Source organism: Emydura macquarii, unplaced genomic scaffold (genome assembly GCF_026122565.2).
Source record: "Emydura macquarii macquarii isolate MOO-44397 ecotype Brisbane River unplaced genomic scaffold, CSIRO-AGI_Emac_v2 contig_431, whole genome shotgun sequence".
Classification (NCBI taxonomy): domain Eukaryota; kingdom Metazoa; phylum Chordata; order Testudines; family Chelidae; genus Emydura; species Emydura macquarii.
The window spans coordinates 9,017,732-9,029,891 of NW_027130568.1; the positions used below are offsets into that span (position 1 = coordinate 9,017,732).

The window sequence follows — 12,160 nt, forward strand, 5'->3', positions numbered from 1 at the left end:
AAAAACACTGAATCAGTAAAGGAGGGTAGTCTGACAAAATAGTAAAGTTTGTTATAAAACAGTGCAATTCAGAAGAGCTTTTTTCTTACATATGGTTGGAAATACCATTGCCACATGTATGCATTTTAGTAGATTTGTGAACAATTAATATCTAAATCTATTTCATTTATTAGAATTTATTTCTATAAGGCAACTACAATACAACAGTTAAATGTTCACAGTAGTTTACTATTAGTTTGCTTTGGTGCACTGCCATTAAAGGCATCTAACTAGTCAGAAGACAAGTTTACCAAATTTAACACTGCTGCAGTAACAAGAAAACTACTAGTAATTCTAACTTGAGATGTGCAGGACTATCTGAAATCTCAATGCTGAAAGGCTTTATTTCTTTCACAAATTAGACTATTGTTTTGTTCTTTACCTGCTAAAGAAATGTTGTTATAGCAGTGTCTTTGTGGAGCAACCATGACATGCAGTGGTCACATGCAATCTTACATGTTTCTTCTCTGGGAATATTCTTTGTTTCTTGATGTAAGACATTAGTCTAACCCAAGTTTGAAATCCTCTTTCTCTCTCTTTCGGCTACTCTTAATTATAATGGCTTGGATGTGATGAGCAATTTGTATTACTATTGCTCTGTGTCTCCTTAATACTGTAACAGCTGCCCTCTCCCACATTTCACATACCTTAAACACCCAAAGTGTATTAAACCTTTCCATGACTGCCTAATCCTGTTATGAAAAGTAAAATATTCTGAGAGAAGTGACGTTAAACAAAAAACAAAAAATAAACCCAAACAAAAAACAAAAAGCATTTGGATAAACAGTCCTTACAACTTCTGCACATGTTCTTTACCAGCAGTGTTTAAGAAATCCTTTTGTGGCAGTGCTCAAAAACCAAGACAGTTGCTCTGCATTTGTAATTGTGGTGTTCAGTGAAAAAGAAATTAGAGGACTTGTGGGGCTTGGAGGAAAAATAAATAAAATCTGACATGCAGTTGGGGCATCCTGAAGAAGACTGAATAAAATGAGGGATCTTGTTATTTTACTTAAAATAATGAAGATCGCAAATGAAGCTATTTTGTGTGTTTCATTCATTCAACTGTTGGTCAGGGAGATTGCCAATAGAAATGTACATAATCCCACTGCATGCACAACTCAAATGACATTAAGTAATAGATTGTTTCTATCTATGTAATTCTTGCAATTATTATTAAAATTTTAGGCAGTTATATTATGAAGCAGAGTATATAAATATTGAATGGCATCTTAAAGTTTCAGCGTCTAGCAACTGGAGAACCAGACCGTGATCCAGGTCGGGAACCAGATCCTCCCTGTGGAAAGAAGAATAAAAATCAATTTGATTAGAAAGGTATGGCACTCTTCTGTGTGTATATGTACTAATTCCAAAAGGCCAGGTTCCAGTATTATAAACTGGTAGTACAATCCAGTGTCCATAGTTTCTAGTGACTATGCCTTATTACATACTTTGATAAGTCTGTGAATTATATCACTAAATTAACTGAATGCTTGAAAAATTTCAGTTTTGCTTCAAAGGAATAATCACTTTTAATGATTGAATTTTCAAGTAGGATGAGTTTATTCCAATTAAGGACCTCCATTGCTACCACCTCATGTAATAACATTTTGCTTCCAATGACTGGAGTCTTAATTAAATTATTATGAAGCCTTCATTCATTTTTCTGAAGATGCCAGAGAAATTGAGATTGCTGGTAAAGATGGTGACAAAAAGAAACCTGACCTGGGGTTATCCCTGCATTTTGCAGGTACATACACTTTGGAAATATTATAACATGGGCATGCACCCTGTGAATAGCCTAATAGCTGAGCATGCCGGAGTATGAGCATTTGCATCTGCAAAATCCACATTAACACTATCAGTTGCATAACTGAGAGTCTTTTAAAAGGACAAGTTCAAGTGTTATCACGTGATAAGTACAGGTACAAGTTTGTGGAAGAATGAGGTTGAAGGCTGAAAATCTGGTTCATTTTGCATATAATTAGAAAACAACAACAAAATTAACAGAAAAGGGAATAACAAAATCTTAACTGAATCTATCAATTCTTATGCAACTGATGACTGAAGTGGGGGGACAGATTGCAGCCAACATGAAAATCAGACTCCATCTGTGTATTCTTCTTTGGGCTTTCCCTGAACATGTATAGAACCTCACTCCTTTTCTTACAGCTCCTTCCAAGTCAAAATGTGTCATGCCACCACAGAGGGATTAAAACCTCTCTTCTTAGTGCCACACACACATCTGTATAGTAAAATGTACTATGTTACACTAAAGCAGACATACATCTTTATCTATTAAATGGTTTTGATAGGCTTCTTTCAATTGCGGCTGCTGGTGAAGATGCTCTTGTGTCTGTTCTTGGAGGATGTGTTAGAGATGGAAATGATTAATTCTTCTACTTTCCATCTTTAAAGTAGCCTCACTGCTGATTGCATTATTTACTGAGAACACACCACTACTAGTAGGAAATCACTGTATCTGGCCTTAGAGGAAAAAAATGATGATTTCACATTGTTTGTTTGGACATGGATGAAATAATCAGTGTAGGTTTTCATTTGCCTTTTTTTTTTTCCTCCTGCCCCTTCTTTGGAAACTATTTGGCCATATGTTGCCTTTTTTTTTTTTTTTTTTTTTAATTTGTAATGTTTGTTAGGGACCTAGAGACAATTAATCTTGGGGCACAGGAGAAAATCTTGGGCCAAATTGTACTCTGCGACATTCTGATGTAAATCCAGAATAGCTTCATTAATATTTAAGATGGTATTCCACATATACACCAATAAGAACAGGATTTGGTCCCCTGACTTTTGGTTGGCATGACAAATCAGTACATTTCTATTGTACTTCAGTTGTGAATATGGAATATAAAACAATGTCAAGCACATACATATATTTCATACATAGAGTATATGCTCAATTTAATTTGTAACTCAAGACAAGTTGTACTACATCTATAACTGTATGGAATATTTGAATATGTGATTGATATTAAACAGATAGGTCTAGAGAGGCTTTTATGCTTTTTTGTGGGCTCAGTTTTTTACTTATTGTAAATTTACTTGTACTTTACCAGTTTAAAGATTTTGGAAAGAGTGCCCTGGCCATCATGGTATGATCCCTTATGTCCCTTATAAGCAGATTTATGCTCGGAGAATTTGCCACTTGCTCCATACCCTGGCTTGTGTCCTTCACCTCCCTAGAAAGAAAGATCACAGATATCTCAGGTGTGTTGTTTACAGTACAGCAGTTACCTTCATTTGCAACTGTGGGAATGTAATGCTTTCAAATTAATCAAGTAGTTGAAAATGTAGGAGGGAAAAAACTCTAAATAGTGAACAATATGCAAATCTGAGTCCCAAACTCTGGTCTGTAACAGAGAAATCAATAATCAGAACAGCATTGTTATATCAATGTGAATGGAAAATGAAATGGGAAGAATGGTAACTGCAAGTTTTGAAAAAGAAACCTTATTAACTTAAAAGTATTTTATCCTCTTGAGAAAATTATACTGACTAGCACAAAAGGGTGGAAAAACCAAAAATCTCTGGATCAACAGCTGTATTTCTCCTAAAAGTATACATTACATTTTCAAGAGATTTTCAAACACTTACATGTTAATATTATATGTTTTTTTAAAATCACTGGTGAAAAAAAGTTGCTGGTGAAAAAGGCATTTTGTTTCATTACAAAGTAATTGCCCAAGGAGGAGGGAAGTAGTACTAGAAGAGGGTTTCTCAAACATTGTCCCCTTACACAACTAGGAAAAGATACCTCCCACCAACCTCTTGTTGAAAACGTTATTTAAAAGTTGTGATTTTGGTGGTCTATTTCAAACACAGACAATCAGCATGCTAAATTTTCTTTTCTTTTTTCCCCTCTTCTTTTTCTTCTTTCTGAATCATTTCCACTTTGGGCTCAGCAAAAACTGTAAACTTTGGGGGTTTTTTCATTATTATTTTTAGTGAATTCAATGCTTATTAAAACGTACCGGATTGAAAGTCTTAGGCTCTAGATCCCTTCAAGTGCAAGCAAGAGTGTAATTCAATGTCCATGCCTATTCACTCTCTGGCCTGTTTATGGAGACTGCCAGGACTGTGCTGCTGCCAAATGTGATGAAGAAACCTATCCATGAAGAACTGGACTAAGACCATCAAATCAGTTCGCAAAAGCCATCACACAACTGCCAGATGGTAATGATTTTCACAGTCAACCTCAAATCAAACGAGTAGCACAGCAGTAAAAATATTTCTTAATTTGTTATTCGGTTTCCTGAACTACCCCATTGCCCTTCGACAAACAGTTCTACTTTTTCTAAGTACTAAGTAATAATCTCTGTAAGAAATGGAAAAAGAATACCCTCTTCCCTCATTTTCTGTGTGCATCTTCTGAATGAAGTTGAAGCCTCCCCAAAGGGGCCAGCCTCATAGTTTGAGAAAAACTTCTGTGCAAAGGAAGCAGCAAGTTCTGTCTAAAAGATAGTTGAAAGGCAAGAGACAGATAATGAAAGGACAATGAGAGTGTGTTTGCAAGTTTGCATCCCTAATTCACAAAACAGAAGTGAAGTTTATGTGGAATCGTGCTTCTTTGGTTTTCCTCTCTGTATTGTAAGAGCCAAATTTATATTTGATCCATTGAGATGTCCTTTCGTTGTTAAACAATCAAGTAGAATGAATAAACGCAGAGAGCTGTTAAGATACAATATTACAGCTAGCAAGCATATTTACAAAGATGATAAAAATGACTAGCTGAACTTATTTGTGTATAAGAGATACTGCCAAGATGACCTAGTTTTAAATTGTTTCAAGCCTGACGGAATATCCTTCATTTCTAAATCCCATACTTTGAAGCAGCAGTTCTCCAGAAGTCACTGGGCCTGATCATGCTTGCATTGAAGTTAGTGGCAAAATGCCACTCCATTTCAGTAGGAGCAGGACTGGGCCTGCTCTGGGTTCAATTCTGCAGTCATTTAACGTTCTCAGCTCCCAGTTACTTCAGTGTGTGGACTTGATTACACAGCCATTCAGAACTCATATTGGCTTCAATGGGAATCATGCAAACAGAGCCACTGCCAAATCTAACTTTAATATTTATATGAGAGAGAGAGAGAGAAGCCATATCCAACCATTGGGAAGTCTGTGTTGCCAAAGCTATTATTTCTGCTGATCCCACTGGCCTATCACAATAGTCCCAGTTCTGTGTGATGAAGGACTTCACCAACACTTACTGAAGTTAGCTAGGACCTACTTGTGGAAAAAGACTGAGCACCCTTTCACCTGATGCTCAGTCTCTCTCAAGATTTTGTTTCTACTACAAAACCAGAAACAGTTAAAACTAAAATGTTTGTCAAATGAAGAGCAAAGTAATTAGCAAAAAACCCCTGTTTTTTGGGTTTTTTTAAAAAAAATATTTAATAGGCTGTTACAAATATTGAGCCTGATGCTGTGGGGTTGTTGAATGCCCTTAACCTGCATTCACCTTCTTACATTGTCAGTGGGAGCTGAGGATTGGGCTTTCCGAAACTAAAACCTAGTCCTTATTGAGACAAAATTTCTATTGATTGCTGACTTCCAGGAGAGTGTTATCTTAGTATGAGCTCCAGAATTTAGGCCTAATGAAGTATTTAAAAAACAAATAAGAAAAACCTTGGAGAAAATTCTTAACAGTGTGATTTTAATAATTCACACACGTTGGAACCTTCTGCCATCCTATTTAGTTAATGGCTAATGTCATGAGCAGATTTAAAGAACACAAAACTTCTGACTTTGACAAAATAACTTCTCTGTTCTAGGAATAACTATGGTGATAGAAATCTTTAGAATTTTAGAAGCTTTAATATACCATCTAAGACACTGTGGTAATCTGCTCATGTGTGTAATTAAACCTGTAGTGAAGGAGAAAATAGGATTTAGTTAGCTGTGAGATAACTGCTTCTCTGCTACTGCACGCTGTCCTTGTTTTAAAATATAACTGTAGAAAGAACCCATGTAATAAGTGGTAGTATTGATCTCTTCTTCTTAAAATGAACTGCAAAAATATATGACAAAAATGTACACACCAGAGACAATATTAGTGTACAGAATTCAGTGTACAGGAAAAATTAAGCTTATGTTAAAAAGTTCCCCAGCTCTTTTAACCCTACCCCCAATTCGTCCCTTCCCCGCAAAAAGAAAAGACAAAGCAGTTAAGTCTTCCAGGAGCCTTAAAGGAAAGAGGTAGTTTTGCCATGCAGCAGACGTGCTCCATTTGTGCTAAAGCAAAAGAAATTATATCACTGTAAGGTTGACAAGCTGCTGGATAAGAGCAAGCAACAAAATTACGACCGTAAACAAACTGCTGTGTAGGAGGGGGGAAAGTGGATCAAAAGGAATTAAGCAAAACAAACAAACCAAAATCAAGACTGAAACATGAATGTCAAGTTGCTACAGCAGCTTGAAAGGCAATGGTGAAAGATACACTTTGGCCTTGGTAAACCAAAATGGCTGTGAATGAAAGCACATTCATCACCTACCCAGCTAAATCTGGCGAGGGATAATCCTCTCCCCTGCATATGTAAGAAACAGAAACAGTGATATGATGATCACCATGAAACAAAGAGTGCTCAAGATACGTGAGAGAATAAAAAAAGAGAAGCAATAAACAGAGCTGGTCAAATAATGGAAGCTTAAATTTGTGACCAATCATTCTCTGAAATAAAAATCTCAATATTCACAATTTATATTATTTGATCTATAAACACATTGAATAATAATACAAAAAAGTTTGTAATTAAGTTTGTAATTATTTGATTGGGGGAAAAAATTCATAATAAGCATTATATGTAAAAATTATTTGACCAGCTTTGGTTTCACGACTCATTTTACTTATAACTGACCACTTCTTGTAATATCACCAACTGCTTATGGACATTCTCAAGGTTTGGCTGAACAGTATGTTTTAAAATACTACTAATAATATTTTACATTTAATTATCAGCTTTTATGAAAGAATCTCAGCATGCTTTAGATCAGTGGATAAGCAGTATTATTGCCATTTTACAGATGGCTAATCTGAGGTCATGGTGGAAATCAGTGTTAAAATTGGGAATAGGACCCAGGTCTCCTATTCCCCTGCTCTAAATACAGGTGATGATACCTTCTCAGTAAACTAAAATGGCCAAAAACAAAGGATAAGGCTGAAACAGGTACATATTTAACCCCAATAATTAGAAGGGATCTTGGGGAAGACACTTACCTTTGCTTGCACTGGGGGTGGTGTCCTAGGTGACACCTACAGAGCAACAGAAAAAAATTATAAAACAGAAGCAGTATCACCATCAAAGGATTGCTCTTCATCCTATATTTAGATAACGTCTGATTTAATCTACCTTTCCATTGTTGTTAGGATACCGTTCACCTTTCTCAATAAAATAGAGTGGACATACTTTTAAAAGTTAATTTGAGTTTTATGGGTACTCACCATCATAAAAAATAAGAAATATGCTAGATCCGATAATATGTCTAGGAATGGAATGAACTTTTTAAGTGCACCCACTTTAGGTCCAAATTTGTCTCCATCCTGCAATACATTGGTATTATCTTCCTTTCCTTACTGAAAATACTAACATCAGGAATGTTGATTTGTGAAGCTGATATTAATAGAAATAGTATTAATTAATCTAAATCCAATAGCTGTTTAAGGTTTCTTGCACTATTATCTTTCTCATGTTTGTGTTTTGAGTCTTTGTACCACATTTGGGCCTCAGCAGATGAAGAAGGGGAAAGGGATTATATGTGCTGCCAGTGATCATCTCACAGCTGTGATACATTTGAGGAGACCTCTCTCTAGGGGGAAGCACTCTGAAGTGCTTTCAAGGATTATTAGGCTCAGGCAACAAAGTTTTTGATGATATCTATGCAGAGTACTCGGAGATACCATTTCATAGAATGTTTGCGGGAGATGCATCACTATAGTTGTTTCTCTGATTTTGTGTGTGTTTTTTCATATTAGTATGAAGATACCCAGGTTCAAAGCTGAAGAAAATCCTGAGGTCCCTTCCAACCCTAATTTTCTATGATTCTAAAATCCTTCTCCTGCTCCTCCTCAAATAACAACACTCAGGTAGGGAAATAATCTGGGCTTTTTTTGTTTATTGCTTCAAAAGAAATGCCTGATTCTAGCTTCTCTCTCGGAATAGAATTCACTTATTAAATCCAGTAAGTGCTATTTTAAATGGATTTTGCCTTGAGCACCACTGACTTTTTTTTAAACAAAACAAATGTGAATGTGGCTTACTTCAATAAAGTCAAATAATAAACTTGCAAACAGTAAAACTGTAATATAGTCAGTGATTAATGTTGGAATTTCAGTACATTAATGGAAGATTCATCCACTTCCAACCAGAAGTTTTTGCTATTACAACTTACGGTTTTCTGTATCAAAATAAAATAATTGTGATATCAAAATATAATTATTCCCCCAAAATCACAGTCAGAACACTTGATCTACAGTCTCAGTTGCAACAAAATGGATAACCTAAGGTACTGTTCATCCGCCAGTGAATCTCAAATGACATTTAATTCTGCCAAAACAGCTTGAAGGGAAGGGGAAACTTACGATGTTCTTGAAGAAGTGGACTACTGGGTTGTCATCACCAGGCCGCCCATGCTGAGACCTCTGGGGCATGGAACCTACATGGCTAGCTCTGGCTGCATATATGTCCTGAAATGCAGGGTGGATATATTAGTAAGTGCACTGAGAAGACCAAGATAAATGATGACCATTTGAAGAGAAAATGCAGCAAGAGGCATGTTTACAGAATAAAACTAAAAGAAAAGGGTAAGGAAACTGATAAATAAAACATGTAAGAAATCTACAGAGTTTATGTTCCAATGTCTTTAGCATTATAAAGGATCTGGCACTCTTTATATAACAGCACAATTGTGTGTGTGCGTGCGTGCGTGCAATGTATACACACACACACACCCCTTTAACGTTATTGCAGTACAATATCACCTGTGTTAGGCTGAGGTGTTCGGGTAACGAAAGTTAAATATTTGCTTTCCATGTAAGTGGAATCATAAAATTAGAGGTGAAAACTGAGATGGAAAAAGATGTCCTAGGTTGTTGAGTCAATCTCCCTGCACAGCAGTAATGAACTGAGTAGCAGCTCTTTTCATTTCTAATGTGCAGCACAAATTTCAAACATTGTCAATTTGGTGAAATGAAAGAGCAGCTCTCCTTGAGGCTGAGGAGAATTAAGTGTGACTGATGGCACTATGTTGCCTCAGCAGTGCTTCAAGTGGTAAGGAGGAGAAAAATCCAAAAAGCAGAGGCAGAAGAGCCAGGCTATTAAATTTAAATTCATGGAGACTAACTAGCACAGCACAGTTACTTGTGATAAATGTTCTATGCCACAGCGAAAATGGTGTCTGCTCTATTATGTGCAGTTGGTGCTATATCTTGAGTTAGTATCACAAAGATGGAAATAAGAATTGTTATATGTGTATTAAATTCATGAACAGTAGAAGGTACAACTTCCCTTCTCAATAAACATAAAGGCTACACCGGAAACTCCAACAGAGCCAAACTAAATCACCAGGAAATAGAGAGAACCCTGAAGAGAAGGTAGCAGTGTTTTTCCACTCATGTAACATAAAGGTCCCACCAAATATGATTAATTCCCTGAATATCTAGTAGCACTAAGACATTCAAATTAATAAAGGATGGTATAATTTATGCTACTTGCTTAAGATCAAGCATATCTGGACAGTGAAAAAAGTAAAGATTGTAATATAATATGAAAAGATAAACAAACAAATTAACTCTGATTTTATTTGTCACTAGCAGCAAAACACACAACCTTTTGTATATAACCTATCTCATAAGACAATATAATCTACTGGTCAGAGCACTGGACATGTACCCAGGACTCCTGAGTTTTATTCCTAGCCCTACTGCTGTCTGATTGTATGATCTCTGACAAATAACGGGAGTGGGTTCTGAGTTACTACAGAGAATTCTTTCTTGGGTGTCTGGCTGATGAGTTTTGCCCACGTGCTCAGGGTTTAGCTGATCACCATATTTGGGGTCAGGAAGGAATTGTCTCCCAGGGCAGATTGACAGAAGCCCTAGGGGTTTTTCACCTTCCTCTGTAGTGTGGGGAATGGGTCACTTGCTAGTGGATTCTCTGTACCTTGAAGTCTTTAAACCATGATTTCAGGACTTCAGTAACTCAGCCAGAGGTTAGGGGTCTATTACAAGAGTGGGTGGGTGAGGTTCTGTGACCTGCGTTGTGCAGGAGGTCAGACTAGATGATCATATTGGTCCCTTCTAACCTTAAAATCAATCTAATTTAACCACTCTGAGTCAGTCTTTCAAAGATATTTCAGCATCTAAAGATGTAGGTAGAAACCTAGTGGGATTTTCAAAAACACCTAGGTGTCTAACTCCTAATGGGGCCAAATGGACACTTTTGCAAATCCTGCTATGCACCTATCTGCATCTTTAGTTACCAAAGTATTTTTAAAAGTCTGGCCCATAGTTGTTAAGCTATTTGCCAAAGATCACCCAACCTATCAGAGCTGGGAGATTTTTTAAAAAACCTAAATGAATGAAAATCAAAAGTATTGTTCTTGTAATAATGTATGTATGTAATATAATCCTTAGGAGAAATGAGTTTCAAATTCATTGCTGCAGGAAAGTTCAGCTAGATATTTATTAGGTTTGCTTTCCCCATGCCAATGGTGTATATGATTATACCACTTAAAAGTAGGACTTAAATGGATTTTGAGACTTTTATAAGAGTATGCAGTCATCCTGTAGTTTCTCCCACAATTAGCTCTACTTTGCCACTTTTTAGATGATAGCCAGAGCTATGGATTCATATTACATTGGGTCAGAAAATAAAACACTACCAGAGAATGAAAAATGGCATAGTGAAGGCTATGATGATGTTGCTCGAATGTCCACTTTTAATTAACATGACTTTTTAAAAAGAACAAACAAAAAAACAGGATGGCAGCATACAAATGTAGGTGGTAAATGTTGGGTTGATTGGTTTTTTTGTTCATGTTCCAAATTAAACTTTTCTTTGTTTTTGGGACACAACTTCCATGAGCCTCCTTTTTCTTTTATTTTCCCCCGGCTAGTGTTGTAGGTCACATTGCAGTTGCCTCTACTACTGTTTTACTGCAGCTGAAGTGGTTGCTCTTCTAATGCAAACCTATCATAGTTTATACTGTGGAGAACTTTAAAGTATACTTTTTGTGCCTGATAAAGAAGGGTTTGAGAGCAGTTTGAAATGCTGTCTCTAGACTCTCACCACATACTCAAACAGAGGAAGTATGAAAACAGAGTATATGAAAGACATTGGGGATTATAGGGTGGGGAGGAAGTTGTTTATTTAAAAATATGTAGCTAACAGAGAGGATCACAGTCAAACAGTGATTATTCTTTTCCAAACTGCACATGTGGATCCCACTCTTGGTGTGTGAATGCTCCAGCGCAGCAGCTCAGAACGTTTTCACTATTAGTGTCAGTAATGGTCTCACTCCTCACAACTTCGCGTTCCTTCTCCCGAGAGTACAAAAGATGCAGTGACGCTGACCACTGCTCAGTTCCTTTGGATGGGCTTAGGCAGAACAGCCAGAACAACAATGATGTCCCCATTTTATTTAGTTAATTAAGAGAGTTACTTTTTATTTATTGTAGCTTTAGTGTTCAGTAGCGTTAGGCTGCATCTACACTACAAGCTAAGTGTGTGATTCCCCTGCTTGCGTACGCATTCAGTATAAGCATGATAGCACATGGTAGCAGAGGCTTGGCTTAGCATTCCAAGTACTAACCCATCTGAAATGGGTGTGTATACACTCAGAACAGCTAAGCCATGCTTGTGCTGCTGCAGCCACACTGCTATTTATACTTGTGCTAGATTAACAAGCTAGCACGTGTGTGTACACAAGCAGGAGAAATCACACCTCTAGTTCATAATGTAGATTTAGCCTTAATGTTCTCTCTGATGTTTTTTTAAAAGGAAGAATTAAAATGTAACTTTATTTCTATTTTTAGTTAGTGCAGTGAATTTCAGTTGAGATATGGCAGAACTGAGATTCCCTAGGCCTAGGCTTTAAATTATGCCCGTCT

General features: G+C 36.7%; 1 protein-coding gene and 1 long non-coding RNA gene across 5 annotated transcripts in view; one reads left to right on the top strand and one right to left on the bottom strand.

The window, feature by feature from the left end:
- Nucleotides 1-1,171: 1,171 nt before the first annotated feature.
- MBP (myelin basic protein) overlaps nucleotides 1,172-12,160 on the bottom strand; it is a 130,526-nt gene continuing 119,537 nt past the window's right edge. The window contains exons 4-8 of one of the 2 annotated variants that reach the window (XM_067537523.1): nucleotides 8,633-8,737; nucleotides 7,271-7,306; nucleotides 6,549-6,581; nucleotides 3,111-3,236; nucleotides 1,172-1,333 (exon numbers count right to left, since the gene is read on the bottom strand). In XM_067537523.1, the coding sequence (XP_067393624.1) occupies nucleotides 1,277-1,333; nucleotides 3,111-3,236; nucleotides 6,549-6,581; nucleotides 7,271-7,306; nucleotides 8,633-8,737 (357 nt within the window). In that variant the 3' untranslated portion in view covers nucleotides 1,172-1,276. The remainder of the gene's footprint in view (nucleotides 1,334-3,110; nucleotides 3,237-6,548; nucleotides 6,582-7,270; nucleotides 7,307-8,632; nucleotides 8,738-12,160) is intronic. The other variant, XM_067537524.1, reaches the window with a different exon arrangement.
- Nucleotides 1,253-12,160, top strand: part of LOC137146313 (uncharacterized) — a 39,940-nt gene continuing 29,032 nt past the window's right edge. For all 3 annotated transcript variants that reach the window (XR_010917906.1, XR_010917908.1, XR_010917907.1), the window contains exons 1-3: nucleotides 1,253-1,371; nucleotides 8,027-8,137; nucleotides 8,610-8,854. This is a non-coding gene — a long non-coding RNA (uncharacterized lncRNA). The remainder of the gene's footprint in view (nucleotides 1,372-8,026; nucleotides 8,138-8,609; nucleotides 8,855-12,160) is intronic.